General features: G+C 38.8%; 1 protein-coding gene and 1 long non-coding RNA gene across 2 annotated transcripts in view; one reads left to right on the top strand and one right to left on the bottom strand.

Annotated features, from left to right (window-relative positions):
- The first annotated feature begins 1,538 nt into the window (after window positions 1–1,538).
- Window positions 1,539–27,044, top strand: part of march11 (membrane-associated ring finger (C3HC4) 11) — a 32,062-nt gene continuing 6,556 nt past the window's right edge. The window contains exons 1-2 of the mRNA XM_040049423.1: window positions 1,539–6,434; window positions 17,813–17,968. Of these exons, the coding sequence (XP_039905357.1) occupies window positions 6,057–6,434; window positions 17,813–17,968 (534 nt within the window). The 5' untranslated portion in view covers window positions 1,539–6,056. The remainder of the gene's footprint in view (window positions 6,435–17,812; window positions 17,969–27,044) is intronic.
- On the bottom strand, window positions 23,758–26,264 carry LOC120744858. The gene is made up of 3 exons (XR_005698469.1): window positions 25,430–26,264; window positions 23,938–24,000; window positions 23,758–23,811 (listed from the first exon to the last, which is right to left on the bottom strand). It is a non-coding gene; the product is annotated as an uncharacterized LOC120744858 (long non-coding RNA).

The raw sequence follows: 27,044 nt of genomic DNA on the forward strand, positions 1-27,044 counted from the left end.
GGTATTCGAGGGAAAGCTGGTAACTGGTTAAAAAGTTATCTAACGGGTCGGGAACAATATGTTAGCATAGGGCATTACCATTCAGAGAAACTTGGTATTACATGTGGTGTTCCCCAAGGGTCAGTGTTGGGACCAAAACTTTTCAATGTATACATAAATGATATTTTTGATGTTTCTCAAGTATTTAAACTCATACTGTTCGCAGATGACACCAACATATTTTTCAGTAGCGATGATTATACTGATCTTGTAATGACTGTAAACAGGGAGCTACAATTAATAAAAAAATGGATGGACATAAATAAATTATCATTAAATATAAATAAAACTAAAGCAATGTTTTTTGGTAATTTTAAATATAATATAGAATTACCAATTATCATTGAAGGTGTACCAATTGATAATGTGAGTGAAAACAAATTTTTGGGAGTCGTAATTGATAACAAAATTTCATGGAAACCCCACGTCAGACACATAAAAACCAAAATTTCCAGAAGCCTCGCAGTTTTGAACAAAGTGAAACAATTCCTTGATAAAGATGCACTTCGTACTCTGTACTGTACCCTGGTTCTTCCATATCTTACATATTGTGTGGAAGTGTGGGGAAACACATATAAAAATACAACTAATCCATTAGTCACAGTACAGAAACGAGCACTGCGTATAATTCACAAGGCTGGTTATCTAGATCATACTCACAAATTCTTTCTTCAGGCAAAGTTACTTAAATTCCAGGATCTGGTTAATTACAATACATCCATAATTTTGTATAAAGCTTTTACTAAACTTTTACCGGCAAATTTACAAACTAGATTTGAAATTCGAGAAAAGGTTTATAATGTGAGAGGCTTTGGAGAATTCAAATTACCCAGAACTCGAACAACCCGTAAAGGTTTTTGTGTGTCTGTATGTGGTGTGAAAATCTGGAACAGTCTGAGTTTACAACTGAAACAATGCAAAAATATTCATAGATTTAAATTTCTCTACAAACAGTTGGTCTGGTCACAGTATACTCAATGATGGTTTTTAGTGTGCTCTGTAATGTCTGTTCTCTTACCATTGCTGGTATGGATTCAAAAAAAAAAAAAAAAAAAAAAAAAGACTGTGCGTATGTATGTACATATATGTACATGTGTGTGTAGATATATATGTATGTATATGTATGTGTGTGTTTGTTACTTGTAGTTATTACTGCCTGTTACCTGTGGTAATGTAATTTATAATTTATATATTCTGTATTCAGTTATGAAGGCTCTAATTGTTGTTTGCGAGCTGCAGTTTAGATGCTTGTATGCGCCCGGGGCTGTTGATGGGACTGTATGCAATAATGGGCGTAGCTGCGGGAAGTATATTGTTTTGTTTTGTTTTTTGTTTTTTTGTTGATGAGTGAGTATAGGGGTGGGATTTAATAAGTTTTCTTCGTCCCACTCCTTTTTCAGGCAATTTTTGTTTTTTGTTTTGTGCATTTTATGTTCAATATAGGTATTTGTTGTGCCTGGAAATGAACAAATGAATGAATGAATGAATGAATGAATTGGGTAACAATGTCTTGGCCACACTGTAAAACACTCAAGATGGAAAAACCTGACAAAAAAAAAGGATTTCATATTGATCTCTTATATCTGGTGTAAAATGCATCAGTCTATAATTTGTTTGGCATAACTGAAGCAGTTTATGAAAGTCTGACTTATCACAACTGTGGTTTTAAGACAAATTGAATTGATCCTTTTTGATTCTATGGATCGTAATTTGCAAAATAACCATATTGTATTAAATAGGACTTACTGTCTACAGTTCATTATGTGTTAAAAAGTGAAAAACTACAACAGGAGTGCTATGCTAGAGATGCTCCACCTAGCATCGTCTCCATAGCCTTTATTCTCCCACAAATCGTGACCATAGTAATAAAACATAAGTGCATTTATTAACCATTTAAAAGCTTATACTGAGGCTGCAGAATGGCTCTAAAAATAGTTTTGTCAATCAGAGGTCAGCTCAAGGCAAGAGTTTCGATTTCTGTCTATTTTAGATGCTATATGAGTCAGCTGTTAAATCCCTTGCAATACTTAAAACTTTCTTTATTCATTTATGAATTTATTGCAGCTCTTCTGACTGAATCATAACTTTAATAACATTATTTTTCTTCTTTCTCCTCAAGACAGCAAAAGTGACTTTTTACAACCTGACAACAAAAAGGATTTCATGCCTTGTGTCTGATATGGTGTATAACTCGTTTAGCTTAAGTAATTAATGAATTTCTGAATTATTAGAACTGCTGTTTTTAGACATTATAAAATATTTACAGACAAAACTAAAAATATGAAAGAAAAGTTGAGTTTCTCTGTCTGAGGACTTTGAAAAATTCATTAGGAAGATGGGCGCCGCCCCATCAGGCAGAAGGTTAAACTCAAAAGTAGATTCAGAGACGGCCTAAGTCACCACCCCTCCTAAACACAATGTGTTGAGAAGCAGTTCACCCGGCCCTCCCTGCTCTCAGCACGATCCCGGTCTCCCTCTGAGCCCTGGGGACCTGGTATTGATCGGTGCCTCGTAGGTAGTGATTGGACATGAGTGGATAATTTCCTTTGCTGCATTAGAGTCCATTACTGGCCTGCTCCCCGGAAAGCGATAGACATCCTCAAAAAAAAAAAAAAAAATGAGAGAGAAGATTCTTCTTGGAAAAGCAGTCTCCGACAAATGATTCGCCAGCTGAGGCTCCTTGAACTTTATTATCAGGTCCATTTGGAGGATGATAATAGATACTGGGTAACAGCAAAGGAGGGTCTGGCATTAACTGAGACGTTTTCTGTCCTTTTCTCAAGCCTGGGGGTGTTGTGTATGTTAAACAAGAAAAACAAAGATGAAATAAAGCTGATATATACAGACACAGAATTATATTCATTCAGAGAAAGAATCCCAGCTGAGTTTTAACCTTTACAGACTTCCTCCCACGGAGGCCGAGCAGGACTATTCTCAGCTTGAGAGTCTCTCTCAGAGCTCCTCGGGAGCGTTTGTTTTGCTGGGTGAATCATTACTCATTGCCACCGTGACATCCTTTGTTTCATTCTCCTGTTTCTTCTTACTCACTGGGATCCTTTTTCTTCACGTTCGAGTGGAAATTGTGAAGCAGCAAGGCTCTATATTTACTAAAATGAAAAGAAAAAAAGAGGGGGGTGGGTAGCTGCTGAATGAGAAACATTGATATGCTGAATATGAACACAAATACACTCCCACAGGGGCATGAAACACAGAAAAAGAGCTTACACTGACAACTATGGATTGTCATGCATGAAATTCCAACGAGCTTCTCCCATATGGAAAGTCTTTCCTTTTTTTTGAAGAAATGGTTTTGATGACTTCTTCAAATTTCGTCCAGCTGGTTAGATATTAAAATGAGGTTCACATTTGAAAATGTCTGTTTTAAATAATGATGCATGTATGTATTTAAAGGTTTATATAAAGCTTGTTATTTTTGCAGTAGTGGATTAAAACTGTTACACAGAAACGTATTGAAAAAGCTTGTGTCTCAGCCCAGGCTTCATCTGTGCTGTGGAAACTGAGCCAAAATGTTTAAACTCCCCCTCGGAGGGCAGATATACTTTATAAGCAATAATGCAGATTGTAGACTGAGACCCCGTGTTCGATTTAAATCAATAACTGCCCTTTACAATTTATAAAGAGTTGTATCCTGCACAGAACAAATATCAAGTCATCTCCAAAACCATATCTAGAAACCAACTCATTTAACCCACCAGTCTCAGCTAACCTGAACTGGCTAAATTCTAGTAAAATACTTCAGCTTAACTTCATGACATTATTTGTGATTTGCTCAAATTTGATTTGAGGATATTTCTTTGCTGTTTATTTTTAGCATGTAATTAAAGATAATTCCACCACCCGCTCGTTATTTACATTTGTTTTAAGCTTAAAGCTTTATTAAAACTGCAAAATTTCTCAGTGTGTTGAAGGAAATGGGGTAAACCGTTAGGCATTACAGGGATCTGAAGCAGACATTAGATTTATTGTTCCTGTAACATCAGATACCCCATTGGTATCCTTTTCTATTCATTTCTAAGGAGGCTATCTTACCCCTCACCTGTATATAAATGGCATCCAGGGTCTACGTAAAGATCCATAAAACAAATACTTTTACTGTCATCACTGTGATCACCAGAGTGCAAGAACGTGTTAAAGAAGCCTGTGATACTAGTACAAGTTTTTCACATAACTGCATATAATTAACATTTGTCTCCCACAAACTCACAGAACCCAGCTTTAGTGGATCTATAAAATTAAAGGTAAAATAAAGTTTAAATGGCTTGTTTCAGGTAATAGATTAACTATAAATTACACAAAGCTACACTGCCAGAGTCCTAAGACTAGAAATAAGCAGCTGGAAACGAGTATAATAAGTCACATTTAACTTCTTGTTAACATACTGAAGTTTAACTTTAAGACCATTAGCTGGCTGTTAGAACACTTCTCCACGTGGCCCCAAAACAACCATCAAAAGACACTTTCCTATAATGGATACTCATGGAATAACTAATGAAATGACCTTACCCTGTCAAATGCTCCTTAAATGCAATCAGGACCTTTAAAACAAACACTGTTTGTGACTCTATCATCACCAGAACCCAAGATCAAGAAGTGAGAAAGATTAAAGAACACCATCCAAAGACATTTCACTCAAAGCAAAAAATGAAAATGACTTGTGCATAAATAACACTTACAACCACACCTTCTTTAGACTATTAATGGCTTCCTGTTGTTGCACCCCTAAATTCATTATCAGCCACTTTGAGATCAGGCTTCAGCCTCCTAGGAAACTGTAGCTCTGTTTCAGATAGTTTTTTGTGCTCTTGGCTCTGCATGCTGTTATTAAGAGGTTGTATCCTTAAAATTATAACACAGCTCTGCATGTGCAAAGTTTTCTGTTTGGGACAAGCAGCCAATAAGAAAAAAACGTTGAGCATTAATTAACTTTACCTCATTAAAGCATTAACTCATAAGTTCCCTTTAAATGCTTCTTTTAGATTCATTTTGGATCGGTAAGATTATTAACCACACGTTCCAAGCAGAGGACACCGGAATTCACCATGAACCACCTTTAGAGAACCACAGGCTGAGCCCTCTACGACATTTAATAAGTCTATCATTTACAGGCTGAAGTTCCTCTTTAAGTTTCAGAAAGATTTTAACCACCACCACTGATAATGATGGCATTTGTAACCCAGCAGGTGACCCCTTTAACACAGGGAGGGTGCTGTGGGTCGCCACGTCTCAGCACATAAAATATTCTTTGTGGCAGGCGGGCGGACTGGCCAAGTTGCTGCTGCTGTGAGTATGATGCTTCTCATTTCTTTCTTACTGCTGGCTGTGCTGAAGTAGTGCCTGCCTGGGTCTGGAAACTTATGTCCTCCATCATATTAATGGGATAATAATGTGATTGATTGGTCATCCCCCGGGGGAAATGGTCTTTTCTGCTTCCTGAGAGTGCACGACTCATCAGAGAACTTACAGCTGACTTGAAGTGGATTCGTGCCCAAGAGCCCCTCAGCAGGGTGAATGCTCGAGCCCATCAGGCGGCTTCCAGCCCGGGTTGGACCGCTCGGAAGATTGTTTGCGTGCCGCTACTCTGTTGCCATCGGCTTTATCGGTGGGGACTAAAGAGGCGGAGGAGGAGGAGGAAGGGAAGAGGGGGATTTGGGTGCTTCAGGACGGCTGAGTCTCGTTGCGATGCATGGAGGCTGCTTGGAAATGCTCCCCGGGTCTCCGGAGCGCATGAGGCGGTTCCAGCCGAGCGACGGTCCGCAGCAGCATCGTGGGCTTCCTGCGGCTCAACTGCAGCTCTGCCAGGCTGTCACGCTGTAGGTTCCGTTACAGGAGGTGCACGGCTCGGTTCGGAAGCCACGGAGCGGAGTTATTTTCGCCGAGAGCGCCGTAATCAAGGAGCCTGAAGGCTGCATCGCGTCCCTGCGTCGCAGTGGTGGTGGATACTGTGTGAGCGTGTCGGGCGGCATCTATGCAATTTATTTTCGACTTTTCATTTTATTATGAGCACAGAGGAGGGAGAGGCGGGTCCCGCGTGTGGAGAGGCGAGTGGAGGTACCACCATACCTCACCGCCACACCTGGGAGGAAAGCGAACCTCACGGCTTCCAAGGACGTCCGCACCCCGACGATGAGGACGAAACCCTGGGAGGAGAGGAGGGAGAGGGGGCAGAGGGCTGCCGGGAGGGCCGGAGCTGCAGGGACGCGTGTGGGGGTGACACAGAGAAATTCACTGTGGAGAACAACGAGGGGAATTTTTCCAGTGAGGACGGGGCTGTCGGGGGGAGCTCTTGCAAGGCTCAGACAATGCATTCAAACTGCAGCAGCGAAACCTGCATCCCCACTCCCAGCTGCAGGATCTGCTTCCAAGGCGCAGAGCAGGTACATGTGGTTTTTAGCTTATGCCAACCAATGTGTGTCCAAGATTGTGTCACCAAATGTGTTTGTAGTGTTGGCAGATTAACAGCCCGGTTTTGTGAGTGGTCGAAGTTGAATTAAACTGAAGGTGAGGGCTCGGTCCTCGCAATGCTTGACCCTGATTGGCTGAATGTAGCAACTCTTCTAATTAAAATTAGGTAAACCTGCTGAGTTCATATCCTGCTGGCTGGCCTGGTTGGACGGATTTCAGTAGCGCAGAGAGCCAATCAGAAAGAAACACACACACACACACACACACACACACACACACACACACACACACACACACACACACACACACACACACACACACACACACACACACAGAGAGAGAGAGAGAGAGAGAGAGAGAATCCGGAAGCTTAAAGTGTGTGAGCTTTTTAATTCTCTGAGATGTTACAGGGAAAAGTTTCGTTCAGTAACGCCGGACCTGCTGCTGTCCGTGGTGCTGAAATCACCAAAGGCAGCAATTCCAAAGCTGAGCACAAGTACTCCTTTAGAAGTCCTCAAGAGCCAGTCATATTTTACCATTCATCAACTGACTTACAAAAAAAATCATATCATAATTAATTAAATCCCATAGTTAATTAATGTCAATTTCCATTTAATTTCCATTAAGTTATTACATTCTAATTAATTAACTAATTAATGTATCATAACTCATAAAGTACAGCTGCATTGTGACGTATAAGATTTTATATATTATAATGTATTTGTTAATAATTGCCAGATCTTACTGTGTTTAGTAGTAAAGGATTAATTCCTGATCAGGGCATCAAACACTGCTCTTTATTAAATGTGTGCACTGGATGTCCTCTGGGGCCACTGCAGTGAGACACCTGTTGCAACATAACCATTTTCACTGCCAGCTCCTCATACATATACTTGGAGAAAGCATTTTTCTTTTAACATTTTGACTACATCATATATGTAAAACCGATAAAGCCACCATGGCATTTATTTATCATTTACAAATTTTGTACCCACCAACACAAACTCTTATATAATATTTGCCCTTTGAGGGTGTAATAGATGTATAACTTGACTCCAGTAGCTTTCAGAGCACATTTATACAGCAATGCTATAGTAGATTCAGTGAGCATCAATATCTACTGTTATACTTTTAGTGCAGGTGACAAAATTCAGGCACAGGTAGCCTTAGAAAGGAGTCTTGAGGTCATGAGACTGGTACTGCTGAAGCAGTTGAAGCTGTTTCTAAACACAACCCAGTGTCTTGTTGCAGTTCTGTTTAAAAAAACAAAAAAAGCCTGAAATCACACTGACCCAACCACATGCCACTTCCCCCATGTCTATAGTGCCTGCACATAGCTGTTCCTACATAATGTTGTTTGTGTAATAACATGAAGTCAGAAGCTGCCAATATTTATCTTTTTACCAAGTAATAAACTAAAGTTTTTACATACTGAGACTGAATAATTCATCCCTTTATGGATGAAGGATCCCAGCCTTACTATTCATCCCACTGACTGGAATTACAGGCTTAAAAACATAACTGTAAAGTGTGTGTACTTATATACACACACACTTTAGTTAGAGGAAAATGTGTCTCTGTTGTGGTACTGGCAACACGATGTTGATAATGTGTGGGTTAATTTTATTTATTTATTTATTTATTTATCTAATAAGGAAATCCCACTGAGATAAAATGTTCACAAGGAAAAAAGGACAGGCATACAAAATATAAACATATTGTATTAAAAATGCAATAAGTACAACATGAAATGCATGATATGCAGACATTCACTACATGGCACCTTTAAATCCAGAGACAGATGTAAGCATGTTTAAGTTTGGTTCTTTCTGCAAGTATTTCATTTCCAAGGTGTTTGGTGAGATCCTGTTTTAAAATCTCCAAATCTGTCAAAAACATCAGCACATCAGAAGCAACTGTTTAGACACACACACACACGCACACACAGACACACACCGGTGCTGTTTCCTCTGTGGTCACTGATGTCCAGGATTAAAGAATGCAGTGGTGAGTCAGAGATTTTGTTTCTCTAATAAATCTGTATAAATAAAGAAGTACAGATGAACAATATGCTGAATCAATGTTCAATAAAAGTGAGGAGGTGGCTTGAACATACATTATAGCACCAAATATCACCATCAATCCTCAAAATAGCTTCCACATTAGTTTATTCAACAATTAAAACAAAATCTATAAATTGTATTTTCTAATAAGAGTGCCAACTTGTACATTAAAGAAAAGCTTGTCATTTATCCATATACCCTAATACTTGTATTTGTGTATTTTTAAATTGATTTACATCACATGTAAAAAAAAAATGCTAAAATCATCAAACCCTTGTGCCCAAGGTTTTTTTTATTTATTTATTTATTTAATTTAATTTAATTGAATTTAATTGAATTTAATTGAATTTAATTGAATTTAATTGAATTATTTATTTTAGAAAACTATAAACTTTGATTTGTCAGCATTTACAATCAGTTTTGAATGTACACAGACAGTTTGTAATGAGTAAGTTACAGCACGAAGGCCCTGAACTGCTTTACAACAGAGGGAGTGTAATTTAAATGACAGTCTCATCAGCAAAGAGATGTATTCTTGCTGAAATATATATATTTTTGTAGTATTAAGATAACTTCTAAAATTATAAAACAAAATATGTCCTCAAATGGAAGCCTCTGGGACACCTTTAGTTATTCAAGTAAATCAAATTTGTGCATCTAGACAAGAACATTGACTAAACATTGCTAGTACTATGTCGTAGATTTCCACTGGTGGGTTTATTTTCAGACATGCCTCATTTCAGAAGCCAAAATAGTGCAAGCCCACAACCCATGATTTTTATCAATAACAAATAAATAAAAAATCAACCAAACATACAGACAGAAAGGCTGAATTTTAGTAAACAGTCAACAGAATAGCAAACTTTTATTTGTTTACAAAAATAAAGATCAACAGATCTTCATGCAAGATCCTGAGCAGGGTCCAAAGTACGAAAAATGGATGATAAAAAGTTCCAGGTTCAGGGGCTAAAGTTCTGTTATTGTATTTTTGTAACAGGAAGGTTAAATGAAAACTGTTCAAAGTGCAGAGAAGATGGTAGATCCGTCCATAAGGACTCAAAGTGTTTAGCATTTTGGATTGTTAGCAGCTAAGTACACCTTTCTGCCACATGTCAATAATCTCTAATTTATCCAAATAACATTTCTATTAATCAGTTTTTGTGTTTAGCTGCTTCCTTTACAAACACACTAAGAAATCAAAGTCTTCATTTCAGAGCAGCTTTCTTGAAGGAGATGCTAGATGCTCCAAAACTATTTACATCCTGTTTTATGGCACGTTTGTGTATAAAGTGCCTTTCAAACACTCAAATAAATTAGCAGTGCTTTAAATGGGTTGTAGAAATGCATTAAAACACAATAAACTGAGAAATAAAAGCAGATAAAAGATAAACATGCTGAGCATTATTTTTGTAAGGGTGGAGGCAGCATGTAGATCATGAATGAAGTCCAGTATAATATTACATTACATTTTATTATTGTTTGAGTGAAGCTCCTGTTATAGATGAAACTAAGATTAAACTAGTGAGTCCTTCCACCCGTACACAGAAAAACAAACTGCAGCTCCTTCATCGTAACAGAGGGGGATGACAGTGACTGAATCATAGGCCATTAATAATAAATATTTTCCCTGAAGCGATGCATCAGTCTAACTGTCTGCATGTTTTCCTGGAGGTGAATGGACTGATGTGGACCTGCAGGGACAAATGGACATTGTCCTACTGGCTCTGAAACCTGACACTCTGCAGGCCTTTTGGGCTCGTGACAGTGATGGCTGATGAGGGACGATACATCCCTGCCGGAGCTTAAGGGAAGAGGGGAGTAAGGGCAGTAAATGCCTAAGTGAATATCCTGTCTTCTGAACGTGGGCTACAGCCTATTAGCAGAGTTAATCTAATAATGCTGCCCCCGGGTCCAGACTGATATTTGATTTTGATACACGGCCACAGGCTGGGCAAGCTCACCAGTTATCAAGCAAATTGCAAAACAGACATTTAACATTTTAAATATTCATGTCTCGGCAGATAGAGTGAAAATGTGCCGTAAACACCATAAAAATCCTCTTCCAGTCATTGGATTGATTGGTCTAAGCCATACTCTGACATCTTCCATACCACCTTCCTTTCAGAAACCAGTGCTATTTTGTTCATTCAACAGTCCAGGCTAATGATTGTAGTTTATCTTAATTCTGGAAAGAGGAGCTGACAAAACAACCACAACTTGGGGTCTAATTTTACACATTTTCTGCAGCTTTCGGGCTAATCCACCAGCAGATGTATTGAACACACTGAGAACTTCTCATTTGTTTGTTTAATAGATCTGCTTGATATTTCACTCAAACAGCAGTTGACAGGTGCTGCTGCTACATGGGATTTTCTGGAGCTTTAAACCACATGTCATAACAATCGTCAGTGGGTAAAGGGTGCCCCAAAGGGCTGTTAGGTGGACTAAAATTATAGAATTTGATGAGTGTATAGTTTTAAAGAGGACTGCAGAGCGGGAAACGAGCCAATCAGGGTTGGCCTATGATGTATAAACACAATTATCAAACCAAAGTAGTGGAAACCTAGATAAAATGTTAAAGGGAGTTATAGCTGTTGTATTGCAAATTACTGAAATTCTTTACCTTTGGTCTACTCACAAAAGTTTTCTGGAGATTTTTCCTCCATTGCTTATTCCTCAATCTAAAGATCGGGTGTTCCTGTGAAAAGCTCCAGAGCAAATAAAGCTTTAGGCCTTGAGCAGTTTTATATCTTTTATTATGGCAGTTCTTTCACAAGCTACTGCCTTTTTAAAGAAACTTCGTTGCATTGTTTACTCTTTAACAATCATCAGACTGTTTACTTGAGCTCCCCAGAACAACTGAATAAAAAGCCCTCGAGTTTCCATTTATTTTAAATGTTACATTTGCATTTGCCTGTCTGCACAACAAGTGTATACGCAGGCCTTGAGGTGGCATCGTCAGTGACATGAACTTGTTTATTTGGAGCTTTCATCTGCACTGTAAACACCATTTGATTATGAAAGTGTTTCTTAAAAGCCGCACTAAAAAGCTATAAGAGTGCCATGAATGACATGAGAACATTGCTGTTTTTCTTATCATGGTTTAAATAACGATTTTCTAATGTGAAGCATATTATTCCCAACTCCAAAAGTGTATTCTTGGAATGTACTAGAGTGGCTTTTTATTTGTTTTATACTGGGTCTCACTCAGACAATCAAAGCAGTGCTATAGATTACCTTCATTAGGCATATCTGCTCTCACTGACATCAGCAAAGGTGAAAAAACGGTGTTTAGAGCTTTTGTTTTGAGCTTCTGACTTTGGGGGGTGTATTTGCACTGATGTGCTTACTTCCTTATTCAAACTTTTGGACATGTTTTTTTTTTAAATATTAGCACCTACCATTGTAACAGTATGAATATGGCAGAGAGTAAGAAAAAAAAATAGCCCCCTTCAAGGTTTACTCTAAATGTTTAGCTACTAACACAAGGTCCAGCTACATAAGAAATACATTGTCTAACGCAGAGCTTGCGATATGGTTGAAGGGTTAGAGTGAAAATTTGCAATGAAGTTGGATTTTGTTGTTTGTTTTTTTGACAAATTAATCATAACTCGAGGACCATTTAATAGCAAGACTATACCACACAGACATGATTAGGATCCACTCATCCAGCTAAAAACGTGTTTATTCCCCAAGCTTATATGCATTAAAGCTTTAATCATATAATCCAATGTCTCTTAAGAAAAATCTTCCTGTTTCTCGGTTCAGAGCAGAATTACAAGATCTACATCTGTAATGAGGTCTTTCACACCAAAGCTAAGATGCTTTAAAAAAGCCTCAGACAGGGAGGATTCAAAGAGGCTCTGATTAAAAAAGCCTCATGTTTTTTTAAACATATCTCGAGCTGAATACCTTATCGTTACAAATCTAAAGAAGGAGAACAAGGAATTGTTTATGCCACGCAATATTTACTGGCATTTGAGGCTGTGAAGAGTATAATCAAAGAAGCCTGGCATTATTTGTGAAACAGATCTAGTTCTTAACAATTGTTTTTCTCAGCCCACTCAAACGCGCTGTAAGGGCCCTCTCAGCTGAGCAGACCTTCCCCTGCATCACCCTGACATTTCCTCATCTGGAAATTACCCAGGTGCTCATTGCCAACTATTATAACTCATTTAACCACCAACTCACTGGAAAAGCAAGTTTTACATTGTATACACACCTCAGTGTGGATTAATACACACTAGTTTGTACAGTTGAACACAGCAGCACTATCACAGACATCTAGTGCTGTGGCTGTACACTTAGACAAAGTGCAACACTTCCTCTTTCAGATATGTGGGTATTGAGGCAATAAAACATCCACCCAGAGTGGGAGATATAAACTCTTTGCTCCTAAAACTTGAACTCTGCTGTATATACACACTGAGCACTTCAGCCCCTAAAGGCCTTAATGATGACTTTGACATTAAATCGTTTTTTGTGATTGAACACCCCGCGCTGCTGTGTGGGCTTTATTTTTCATATAGTTTCATTTGTGACTGCTCAATTTTTCTCTCGCTGTTATCCTCCCCATGGTAATAATAATAGACAGAGGTGCACACAGAAGCAAAATATACGAGTCCTTTATGGATTACTGATTATGCGGAGCATTTTATTTAAAATCTCATATACAATTTATTGTTATTTATCCTGGAAAGTCAGACTCTTGAGATGTTGTCGGTTTCCAGGTCAAAATAGGTACATGTAGCTCTGTCAGCTCAGTTACATTCAATTATAATACACACACAAAAATAAACAAACAGCAGTGCACACAAATGTGTGCAACAAAGAGATATCACAAAATGATAAACTTCAAAACTAAGAAAATGTGAAATATGAGAATAAGTGAACCTAGCTCAGGTCCAACAGGGGAAGCAGTAAGTCTGCAGAAGCAGCTTCCAGGTCATTTAAAATGATCTTTGAGTCCGCTAAGCTAAACCAGCTCCCTGAGATTTAATTGATTTTGCAGCTGGTAGTCAGCAGGCTAAGCAAGATGTTGATGCATTATTACATTATTTTATAAATTATTATAGATTATTTTTATATGCTTATATTGATTTCTGACACTAAGTAACTCTTTCTTTGCATTTTCTGTGTAAGTTTTGTACTCACACAGCAAGTAAAACTCAACACTGTAATCAATATGCTTTTATTTTCAAATTTTGTCACACTCCATTTCCAATGAATCAGTTTTCATGGTCAGTGGTAATAGTTTGTTGAAATGGACTGCTATTTGATAAAGTCAAAATATGAGACGTGATTTTTAAACTTGATCATATACTTCCAAATCTGCTGTGGGGTAAGTGTGAGCTTGTCAGTTCCTCTCATCAATACTGTCATGATTCTCATTTGTTGTGCGTTGTAAAACAATGAAGTGTAAGTTTATTGTGCACCAGTGAAATTTTATTTCTGAATGCAAAACAAACACAAATTTAACCAGTATCAGATCCCAGTACTGATATTTTCCTGCTTGTTTACTTCCTCTCTCTGTGTCTGCAGACAGAAAATTTGTATTGCAATTTTTATCATACAATAAAAATGCTTTAAAGCTTAACTCTCATCAGGATATTTGACAGTGCAAAAGGATGGGCCAAAACAGATAAATATCAACCACTGACATCCAGGCCGTTTTCCTTCCCTCAACATAAAACAGTGCCGTTTTGTCAAAGCTGCTAGTGTGCACTACAAAGTGTCCTTGGGCGTTGTGGTTATGGCATCGGTGAAATAGGGCTGTCAGTCCCAACTCATCATTTATCAATGTGAACGAGGCTATTTTAACACAAAGCAACATTTGGTCCGGAAGCCAACCATCTAGTTTTTGATCCTTGACCCAAAATGAAAATGAAACAAAGTGGAAACAAAAGAAAAACACAAAGATCACTACTACTACTACACAACTTCAAACTCAGCATAACATAAAGGTGTTAATTCTAGAGAGCGATGGGGTGGTAATGCTGCCAAATGATTTAAAAAACCTAATAATGCATTTAATCTGCATATAAACATTTTAACATCTTATTAATTCAGTTGTGCTACTGTTCTGCAGAACAAAGAGGACGGGAGCACCTCAAGGTTACTTTTTCATGTTTAAACTACATGAATAGGTGGCTCGATGAAAGATTTTAATTGTACTTTTCTATGAAAATACTATTAAGTGAAGGTTAATTTGAGTTGGTGGAAAAATAATCCCGAACAGCAGCTGGCTGATCAACTCGCCCAGCATAATTTTTTTACTGGTGCCAAACCAGTGGTTATGTCAAACCCTGCAATATTGTTACTGCCAGTGCATTAAGGCACAGTGTGGACCGCTGTGACACTGGCATGCCCCGAGATTAGAACACAGGTGAATTGGTTGCTTAGCAATATGCCATTATTAGTCACCAAGCCCAGTATCGGCTGACCCAGACACCCATATTCATGACCATGGAGCTTTTCATAAACTGAGTCCCTTTTTCTGCTCTATTTCTTCAGTCAGTTCAGCTTCACTAATATGTGAGTTGTTGATAAATCGCAACACTGATGCTGAACACCTGTGCAAGTTTCCCACAGAGAAACTTGATCAGGAATTAATAAGGAAGAAGGGAATGATAAGGAAAATCAATAAAATGTTATCAATGCTCATCATTAACGATCGTCTCTTTATAGATGTTTCTTTAATGTTCAGCTGGAAAAGAAATACACAAATAGTTTACATTATTTTCTGACCTTGTGTACTTCTCAATGGAACGACCTTGTGTTACTAAAATAAGTGCACTGTTTTCAGAGAGCCCCTTTAGAGAATTCTCTGACTTATTCAAATTATCCTTGAAGTTGGCTTTATCAATCTCTGCTTCAGTGCATAGCTGACCTGCATCAGTTCATTCAAGCGAAAGCCTCCGAGGTCCTTTTAAACCCACAAGGTTAATATGACATGATGAAAAATGAGCTCTCTGACCACTGACCTTAATATACTATTAATATGCCACTCACAGCCCAGCCAGCAGGTCAAAGCTGCAGTAATGGCTGCTTGAGGAATGCCTAGAGGAAGAAAAAAGAAAAGAACCCATCGGAACAAATAGATGCGGCTGTAATGATTAATGTCAGGCTGCATCCCACCGTTAATATCCGTAAGTGTTGTAGCTTTGAGAAATGGTCATTGATCTGAGCGATGCTGGTAAGGGCCTCTGGTGAACAAGCCGTGTGTTTTCTTTGATGTATGACCTGTTGGGATAAAAGGCCAAACTGAGGCCTGAAAACAAGAATTTTTGGATGATAGGAAAGATGACACATGGACCATGAAATGGATAGAAGATTAATGTTGGATAGACAGCTCCGATATTGAACCGAAAGCAGATCGTTTCTCTCCGTTCCTGAAAAGAGTCTGAGGTTTAATTTATCACTGGTACTACAGAGAGTAGCCAAAACGATAAGAACACGAGACAAGATATGAATGTCAAGTAGCAAGTATAGCTCCAGGTTTTGTTTGCTGCTTTTGCATTACCATATGCAGGGTTTGCAGAGTGATTGTGAAACACAAGTTCATATCGTGAACCTTGTACAAAGAAGGAGAGAAAAGTGCTCTATCAGTTTCATTATCTGCAACCACAGACTAATGGATAAAGTCACTTTGTATATGAACATAGCTTCCAGGTTTGAATACTAAAACCCGTTTGCCTTAAGGGAAGACTCCATGGGCTATACAACTTTTATCCAGATGAATAAAAGTCTATCAAACAATAGCTCTTTGGCTGCGATCTCAGTAAACATTTTCCTGTTGCGTTATTGGCTCAGTCATCGTTTTTGAATCATATAAATGAAACATAATGGTATATTTTTTAGTAAAAGTAAATTATGGTCATTACTCGAATCAGAAAGGAAGATTTTCCAGGGTTTGCTGAAAAGGCACAAGTTGTTAGCTAATGAGCATGCCGTCATTGGTGCAGCCAACGATCCAATCATCAATCATTGCCAACTTTTGGATGACATCAGATACACTGATCTTTTGGACTGTCTTTGAAATCTCTCAGTGGTCGGTGAGTCCTTGGGATGTCAGTGGAACAGATATGACTTGTTTTTGCAATCACAGGAGTTGACCCCTGCTGGGGAGTAATTAGATTTGTGTTAGATTTCAGGTCGGATGCAGAAGCGTGTTCAAATTTGGGGCTTTTTACCTGATGCTAGGCAGTCAGTAGGCTGTGGGCCTCTTGCCTCAACCTCAAATAGGCAACATCATTAGGGAATGATGTTATGCCATCATGTGGCATCTCTTACCAGTGATGTCACAGAATGATATTTCAGAGATTGAAAATGTTTCATTACTCATGCATAACTAACCAAGAAATTAAAGGTGATGTCACACAACTACAAAGAAGAGGTGTATTAGAGTTTATGCACTGATCCTCACATTTGTTTTTGCTGATGCTAACATGCCTAAAGATGCCGTGCAATAACAGATATCTAAGCAGAGGTTTGAGGATGTAAAGTCCTAATAAACAGGACGAAATCACAAAAATTGTGTGTGCCTGGTGCACCAGTGAGTACTGCACAAGTAATGAGAAAGGTCTCAAAGTTTTATCATACTTTATAGCTTGGTAGGATGAAACTTTGGATATAGCATTTAAAGTCAATGCTCCAGCAAAAACTGTAGTATTTTAGCACAGGTATCAGCAGTTGCTCCTAGAATTTGCACTCGGTCTAAGCAGCTTTAGACTGAAATGCCTACAAATGGTATTTAAGTTTAATCAGACCTTTAACTTCTTCAGACTCTTCCCCATTTACCTTGGAGACGGGTGATAAAACTCAAAAAAGTGAGAAAGTACCTCAAGCTGCCCATGGGATGGAAGTGACACTAAATAAACAGTTGCTCCTGGAACTTGCACTAAATCTCAGTTGCTTTTTTCTTTCACTGTGAGTATTATTGATGAACAATTGAGGCTAGACTAATCAGAAATCATCTCTGCATCAGCCGTCATGAAGATAGTCTCGCTATTTAGTAGTTAGTTTCAAGCTTATCCAGCTGGATAAGCTTGAAACTATCTCCTTGACATGATTGGAATGATTTTTAATCCATCCTCAGTCATTTAACATATAAACCAGTGGTGTCAAACATAAGGTCCGGGGGCCTTGCGTGTTGTGCGTGGCCCTCGATTTAAAATGAATTTGACAGCTCTGGTCTAAACTGTATTTGTGTATTTGTGTCAGTTTGTCCCCTCCCTTAAAATTTATCTCTGTTTACGTTTGACCTTTGCCCTCTCTCTGGTCTCCAGGGGGACTTGTTGAACCCATGCAGGTGTGACGGCTCAGTGCGGTATACCCACCAGCAGTGCCTGCTGAAGTGGATCAGCGAACGGGGCTGCTGGACCTGCGAGCTGTGCTGCTACCGTTTCCAGGTGATCGCCATCAATCTGAAGAGACCATGGCAGGTATAATACTGCTGAAAGGCAGAGTATTTACCCTCTGCTGAAGGTTGCCTCACTTTCAGACTCAACTGTTCTCTCTTTATTATGATAGCAGTAACAACTTTTAAAATAACTCAATAGAGAAATGCATAATTAAAGCCATGAAAGGTCCAACCATGGATTATTTAACAAACAGATTAAATGAAGTTGAGTTATTTTTCTAGGCTTTTGTTTGGTTTTGTTGTTTAGTGTCTTTAAAACTTTTAAATTTAACACACACAACCCAAAAGGGGTTTAAGAGGCTTTTAGGAAAAGCACTAACTGTTTGTGAGTCAGTTACTTGTTATGAAAAATAATACAAAGTCCTCCAAATGGAATGACAAAATAGATTTGTTTGCCTTTTCTAAACTTCTACCTCTATGATTAAGGTTTGGGTAGATTTGTGCAACTACAACTGCTTAGTTAAGGTTCAGGAAAAGTGGCAGTCATTATATACAATGGAGATATGGAAGATGTTAGCTGACCACATAAATAAATAATTACACGCTGACTGCATACATTTTGTGTTGTGACATTTTAAATAAATTTGATATGTATTTATGAAAGGGCTGCTTACAGCAAGCCTGGGTTTAAACCTGCTGGAGGGTGTGGCGTTTGCATGTTCTCCCTGTGCCTGTGTGGCTTCTCTCCAAGTAGTTTCTTCCTCAGTCCAAAGACATACATGTTAATTGGTTATTCTTTTTTTGGCCTGAGGTGTGAATATAAGTATAAATGGTTGTCTGTTTCTCTGTGTTTGCCCTGCCAACTTTTCCATGGTACCCTGCTCTATGCTTAGTGTAGGCTGGGATAAGCTAGTAGCGTAGGAGAGCAGAGTGCTGTTTCATTATGTGAATTTTCCTTTTTTTCATTCTTGGTCAAGTACTTCCACTAATTATTTTGGTTTTCCTGAATTCATTTTTTTTTATCAGACCACTTGCGTACACTGCTCAAAAAAACAAACAAAAACAAAACAATCTTGTCTGATCTGGTCAGTTAAGGGTTGTTAATCAGTTTCAGCTGCTTTGATGTTAAATTAAAAACAGGGGCAACAATGACACAACCGCCAAAGCAAGACTGGTTTAACAGGTGGAGGCCACTGACGCTTTGTCCCTCCTCATCTTTTCTGATGGTTTCACTAGTTTTAGCATTTGGCTAGGTCAGTGTCACTACTTAATAGCTTGCTCAAAGGGGAATCATATGATTTGGGGGGTTTTCTCTGTTTTCTTTATATTATTGGTGAGGAGAGGTCTCAAACTCCAGTCCTTGAGGTCCAGTGTCCTGAAACTTTTCCATGTGTCCCTGTTGCCACCTCAGCATGCATTCAAGTTCTATAGTCTTGCTAATAACCTACAAATCGTCTTCAGGTGTGTTGCAGCAAGGACATATGGAAAAGTTTCAGGACAGCGGCCCTTGAGGACTTGAGTTCGAGACCCCTGTAGAGTCTTCGCCTTACAATTTAAAGTGCCATGAGTCAACTGGCAATGCCTGGGCCCTGTAGAGGTTGCACAGGTAGGCATTTGCGAATGCCAATTGAATACTAGAGTTGGTAAATCCCTGTGCTTTTTACAGATGAAAGGAGGTTCAGTGTGCACATATGTGACAGACATAAAAAGGATCTGGAGAAGCCATGGACAATGTTATGCTCAAACAGCAACCTGACTGCCATGAAAACCTTAGACCCACTGTCAGACCTCATGCGGGTGCAGTGAGTCCTGGGTTCTTTCTGTTGTTCGACAACGCCCGGCCTCATGTTAATAAAACTGTTAGGTTAGGGTAAGAAAAAGAACATGATACGGGTCAAAATACAAAGGTTGTCAGTTTTTCTAAACTCCGTATTCTTTCCCCTGCAGACTCTTGACAACATATGTGCTGCATGCACAAAGTATACTTCCTTATGAGTTTCAAAGTCATTCTTAACGTCTTGTTAAAAAAATATGGCCAAATCCTATTCATGAACTGAACAAATAGAATATCTCACATTGGTTTTTCATGGTTTTCTGTGGCAGAGGTAAAAACCACATAAAAGGTGGTTTCTGATTTATTTCAACTGTCTAATAAGGTCATTCCACTTCACTAATTTCTAAATGAGATTCTTCAGTCTTCATACTTGCAAACTGTGTGGAAAGGACAGAGTACATAAAAAAAACAGATGTTTCAGGGTCATTTCGATGACTGTTATTTTTAATATACAATTTTGAGCTAAAAGATCCTGTCATGTTTTTTTTTTTCTTTTTACCCCATTAACGTTGAAAACAGCAGCTGTTTTGGAGACCTTCAGCAGTCCTTTGCTGCTCTGCATGATTATACCAAACAGTCACATTATGGAGTAACTGATGGTTTTTTTGGTAACTGCCAATTCAGTGCACATGGATATGATTGAAAAAGCGAGTGCTCTTTTTTCCAAAACAAAATGCTCTCTGCAGATTTGTAGTTTTAAGAGGCTAAAAATGACACATGCCACCAAACTGCAGCCATTTGTTTCCTGTCCGCCTTTTTTAAACTGCTTTTTACTACCGTCGAGGTTACAATTTGCCCCCACTAAGCATGCTCTCTAAATTATTATGGGGGCATTAACTAGAAATTGTTTTTACAGTCACTGATGTTATCGACCCATCAGTTGGATTTATGCTCAGAAATATTCACAGCTTCTCAGTTGGAGTAAAAACAGCCTCACGGAGCCAAACTGGTAAAAAGCCATTTCACTGGCAAGCTGACAACAGATAAACCCACCTGCGTCTGTTAGAGCTGCTCTTGTAAAATGTTGGCTTAAAGTCATACTCAGAACCCAAATGTGGAAGTGCACTTATCCTATGATGATGATGATGATGCACACTTTTCTCCGTACTGACGTTTAAATAAGCGCCTCTAATTGCAGTTCAGTGACTCATTGTGCACAGAAAGTAGAAATAAGTGGATGAATCTTGACCTTTTTCAAAGTAGGATTTAACCCTTCAGATGCAGAGTTGTTTTGCAAAAACTTTAGATTATAAACTAGAGGGTTTTTTTTAGCAGCAGTTACACAGCTTCAACCACAATGACACATCAGATCCATAGCTGGAAATACACAATGCTGCAGTCAGGGCTGAAATAACAGAGAAGGTCAATGCAAACTTATAATGTCGGTATTCTTAAACCAAGAAATATAAAAGAACTGGAGTACCTGTTACAGCAAAAAGGCATTTGGTTTGAAGGTGTACCCTGGGTTTGATCTGGTGTAATCTGTCTCGGGCCTGCCATGATTAAGCAGTTAAAAAGTTGGATGGAGGGTTTAAATATGACAATGATGTAGTCGCTGAAGTCAATAATAAGTAATGCAGCCTCACCAAACAGACGCACATAATTAACATTTCTAGATTTAGTTGAATCTCAGTATCCACTTGAAATAGTAGCCCTCAAAAAGATTTACTCCGGTTACATTGCTAGAAATTTGAAAGACTTGAGCACTAGTGATGGCTGTAACAAGCAGTTGCTTTACCACTTTAGTTCTTAGACTGAAACATGTCAGCATATATTTGATGAGCTGACATTAAAATGTCAAAATTTACAGCAGAACTGAACACAGCATGGTGCAAAAATGCTTTTGATTTTCCCTTTTATAGAAACATCCATCCATTCGCTTCCGCTTATCCTTTTCAGGGTCGCGGGGGGCGCTGGAGCCTATCCCAGCTGTCATAGGGCGAGAGGCGGGGTACACCCTGGACAGGTCGCCAGTCTGTCACAGGGCTAACACAGAGACAGACAACCATTTGCGCTCACATTCACTCCCGCATTAACACCTATGGGCAATTTGGATTAATCAGTTAACCTATCCCCACAAGTTGCATGTCTTTGGACGGTGGGAGGAAGCCGGAGTTCCCGGACGGAACCCACGCAAACACGGGGAGAACATGCAAACTCCACACAGAAAGACCCCGGCCTGATGGTGGAATTGAACTCAGGACCTTCTTGCTGTGCCACAACAGTGCTTTTTAAATAAAAACAGTACAAGGATATTTTTTTAAATAACCCATTTAGAGTTTGGTCTATAGTTGAAACGTGGCTGTTTTGATTGACAGATGTGCTGCTGATATGGGCGGCTGTAGCCCATTGATATCTCGTAGGCTTAATCTCTGCTTATTTGAGTCGCTGAATTGAACCTCTGAACTGTGTTTGTGTTTTGTATTTTCAGTGTCACTGTCTGATAAATAGCATATCTTGCTGCGTGGTACAGACTATAGAAGAAGTTAATTCTCTGTATGGATGCAACTCGCTAACCAAGATTGCTAGCTTTAAGAGAAAGTTTAGCACTCAATAATAAAGAGAACCTATAGGTTTCAGAGTAGAAGTTGTTAAGAGAAAGCTTGGTTAACAAACGGATGGTGTGACATTAGAGAAAAGATGTGTAGGTATGCACACGGGTGTTCACACGGGTGTTCACAGACGCGGACTACACCTTTCTTGGCTGCTGCCTCAAAGCACATTGTGCGCTGTCTATCTTGCGTGCTGCACAATATCGTTTAATATTTAGTATCTACTGATATCTACTGCTAGCTAGTTTATTGTGATGGTGCTGTATTTAGTATTTTGCTCTTTGTTGTTTGCTTTCTCTTCTGTTTTTTTTCTCCATACAGGTGATCCAGGTGTTTTGTTTGTTTTTCCTTCTTTCTTCCCCCCCTTCTCACCGTCTCTTCTCCCCTTTGGTTTTCTTTCTCTCCCTCTCTTTCTTTCATTCTTTCTCCCTGTCCTATCCCCCAGTCATGTCTGTCCCGTTTGTAGCAACCGAAAATAAAATAAATTCATAATTATAATAAAGGTCAATCAAATGGACCAATATGGCAAGGCCATGGTGATCCACTTGGTAAAATAAATCCGCTTGGCATCTTTCTTGGCCTTAAGACAACAATTCTGATGGCTAAAGATCCAAACGGGACACAAAAAAAAAAAAAAGAGAAAAGATGTGTAACCAGTATCCAGTGACAGCTGTGATCTTTCTGAATTATAGAAATCTATAACTGAGATATTTTTGCCTCTATTGCTCTTTTTTTTTTTGCTCAGCTAAACTTAAAGAAAACGTCTCTTCTCTTAAAGTAATCAAGTACAGAATTTTTTATTGATGAAAACAGAGACAGCGATGGCTGCTTTTGGTAGCTTGAGATGGATGCAGCGTTGAGTATGAACCTGCTGTGCGTTTCTGGTGCCACTTCACGTCACTGCTGTCATTTTGGAGCATCAGGATTCCTGCAGTCGTCCTTTCTTTCAAAAGCCCGAACAGACAGAGACTCCTGAGGCTTAAAATATCTGCATTCTGGATCGTTTCGCTCACTGAAGAACATTCAGGCCTTTTCATATCTGTTCGCTCCAGATGGGAGTTGAGTCACTGGCAGACTGAACAAACACACAGCTGAGGCTCAGCAGAGCTTTAGTTTCTGTCCACAAAGTCCGCCTTAAGTCTTTTCTTCTGAAATGAGCATCGTGCAGCTTCAGTCATCTGCTCGTTGTCAACAATCTTCTGTTTCCAAGTATTTTTATTCAAAAGTTTATTCTGTACTTTCTGGTATCTCCCTCTCCATTCTCCTATTTTCTGTTTTCTTATTGTTATTGATTGAGCTCCATAGTTTTTCCCTCCTTTTGTCCTCCTTTTTTACTTTCTTCATGGCCTCTTTCCACTGCTTCTTGGCCATCCTCATCTCCTTTTTGGAGACTTTGTCATTCTTGTAGCATGTTTTCAGGGTAGTCTTGAACTGTTTGGTCATTTCTTTGTATTGTCGTCTGTCAGAGTTCCTCTTCCTGTTTTGGTTAATGTGTTTATCCAGCCATGTGTAGGTCCTTCTAGTTAGGTTTGCTATAGCCTGTTGGACAGAGGAGATGACAGGCTCTTTCACTCAGGTTTTTGTTTACATATGTATACAAAATATATAACTTAGCAGAAGTTGCATCACATTAATTACATTTTGTGCCTCTTGTGTTTTCCTTACTTTTCGTATCCTGCTCAGGAGTTTACTCCAGCTCAGTGACAGTCTTTTCATCCTACTTTGTGTCTTCAAAGAAACATAAATTACAAATCACAAATACTACCAAGAAAGTTGCTACAAAGACGACTGCCTAACAACATCTACTGCAGTTTTTAACTTATTTTAAATCTTCTTACATCATTTTTTTCACTATACTCCCACAAGGACACTTAAAGAAAACCTTTACCACCAAATTACCTGTATTCAGTTTAGATTTAAACTCCTTATTATACTATATTTAGATTTTAAATTCATATGTTTTTTATCTTTACTGAGCAACATTGGTTTTCATGTTTTGGTGTCTGTAATTATCTGTAATTGTATCTGTACAATATCAAGACAGTAGTTTCCCAACCTTTGGGATGAATAAAATCAGGCTTATTTTATTTCTCTGATAATATTTTTTTACGTTTTTACTCAAGCAAGATTTTTTAAACGCAGGAATTTTGCTCTTTACAGAGTAACTTTACAGAGTATTTTATTCTTGGATTAGGCATGTGTTGCCTCTCTGTGCCATTCTGGACCACCCCCAGCCCTCCTCCTACTGTTAAATGGCTCTGTGGAAGTCACTTTTACATTTGCTTTAGTGCACCACCTTTATTCTCGTGTTTTAAAACTGCAACCCTTCAAACTTCACTTCAGTTTTCCATTAGCACACACAATCGGTGTACAATATTGGAATGTTAAACATCCATGAATTTTTTCGGAGTCCTTTGCAACGAGATTTAGTCATGTCCATTATGCAGGTGCAATGAATGGAGTTAAAAACGTTATATTTTTCTTGAATGAGACAAGCTAAAGTCACCTGACTACACACCTTATTTGTATGCAAAGATGTTTTAATTAACAGGAATGTGGCACCATGTAAAAAAAAAAAAAAAAAAAGCAGGTTTATTTTGGTGCAGTTTTATTTTCTTCTAAGCACAGTACTGACTTTAGGGTGAATAAAGAGGCCCATTTTTATTTTGATACATAGATTTTTATATTAGCAGGACTGTGGCACACGTGTGTAGCCTATGTGAGCTTAAAACTGTGAAATCAGTCTAATGCTTAGTTTCCGAGATTGGACCAGATTGCGCGTGCACAGGGTGCAGTCCTAAAGTCCCAAGTTATGTAAAAATGCCCTCTGAGATCAAACCCCAGTGCATTATTACCATACTGACAATGCATGAACACCAAGCTATTTTCAAACGTGCAGCCAATTTGAAAGCAGTTAAAATTTAAAAAGATGCAAAATGACCAATTTAAAGTAGCGCAGTACAGTGCGGCACTGATGCATTCTGTTATGCATGTTTGAATCTGATGCATAATAATGCATATTTAAGGTCACTTTTAGCAGGTCTGTCTTGTGAGCATCCCCACATCACTGCACTGATATCATTCGAAGCTGCTTTGTTATACTTAATAAAAGTAGTTATATGCAGCGAGTTAGTGAGTGGAGTGTTTGAGTGTTTACCATCTCGGTGGAGGGTTTTCTGCGCGCTTCTCTCGCTTCCTTTCAGGCTTTTCTTAACTGATAGTTGTATAATAAAAGGAAGGCTAAGAAAAAACTCTGTGTGCAACAACCAGACAACTTAAAATCTTTCGAGGTGTTTTCGCGGCTCCGTTTTGTGGCTTCTCGTTTCGAACAGAGCATGACGTCACGTTTTTCTGCTGTATGAAAATATTCTATTTCTTTGTTAGGCATCATTTAAAATCACACGAGGCTGTATAAACTAACATAAACTGCTGTGTTGTTTTCAAATCGTTGTTGGTGAACTGTTCACAGCTGCTGCTGCTTAAAACATAGTGTTGTCTAAAATAAAAGCACAATTTAGGGGGATAATGGTTTCTCATTGTGTTTTTTGGTCCTCACAGGGTGGTTTTGTGCAATTCCGCCTCTGTTATCGCCAAATAAAACGAGTGTAGTAATTATCCCTGCGCTCAGTGGCGGACTGTGGGGAGTATTCTGGTGGTATGAATAGTTGTATTGACCCGCAATAATATAGAAACCGGATATGAGCTGAAAGAACTGCCAGAGTTCACCAATCACATAGTGGATAATCTCTCTGCCTCGCAGCAGTGTCCACGGGGTTCATGCCTGCTGGCGTCATGCTTATGTGTAAATAAACTTTAGACGCGTTTCTTGGCGAAATGGACGGTCAGAAGACTGAGGGAGGAGGGGGGGATAAAACAAGGTGATCCTTAACACAGATACAACTAAATGTATTCTAAGACAGCGGTCCCCAACCCCCGGGCCTCGGACCGGTACCGGTCCGTGAGTCGCTTGGTACCGGGCCGCGAGAGTTGAGGCTCAGGTGTGAAATGTATGGTTTTCAGGGTTTTTATCGGTTTTCAGCGTTATTTTGTTATCGTTTTTATCGTTTACTCGGTTTTCCTGGGTCTTTTCATGTGTGTTATGAATAAATTTTCTTTTTTTCGGTACCGGTACTAGTTTTATTTTGTTGTATTTATCCACGACACCTTAAAGGCCGGTCCGTGAAAATATTGTCGGGCATAAACCGGTCCGTGGCGCAAAAAAGGTTGGGGACCGCTGTTCTAAGAGACCAAGTCATTGAAGCCAACACACACACACACACACACACACACACACACACGCACTTCGCTTCAGCGCATCTCAACCTGCAGTGAAATGTGTATGATTAGTGTATTCCTATTGATTCTTTTGTTTTTACAGAGTGCTCATCACCATAACATACCTTGAAAAATCAGCTTTCAGTGAGACCACTGTGTTATTTCCATTTTTTAAAGAAAAGGAAAAGAAAAAATCACCTTCCTCCCAGACAAGATAGTGGGCACAATTATGTCTAGTACCTGTTACCAGGATTATTTAAATGAGGTGACAAAAAACAGATGTGTTCTGCTTACATCCAGACTGTTTATGCTTCGCTGTATGGTAGATATAGAAAACAATGTCTTTTAGGGAACGGTAAGAGGTGGACAAAACCACTGTAAGACATTTAAGGGTCAAGTCAAGTCATTTTGCCCAAACTAAAAATAATAATAATAATAATAATAATAAATTATTTTAGCACAATTAACAACTTATTATATTGTTTAATATTATTTAG

The sequence above is a fragment of the Simochromis diagramma genome, unplaced genomic scaffold (genome assembly GCF_900408965.1).
Source record: "Simochromis diagramma unplaced genomic scaffold, fSimDia1.1 OVJJ01000355.1, whole genome shotgun sequence".
Classification (NCBI taxonomy): Eukaryota; Metazoa; Chordata; class Actinopteri; order Cichliformes; family Cichlidae; genus Simochromis; species Simochromis diagramma.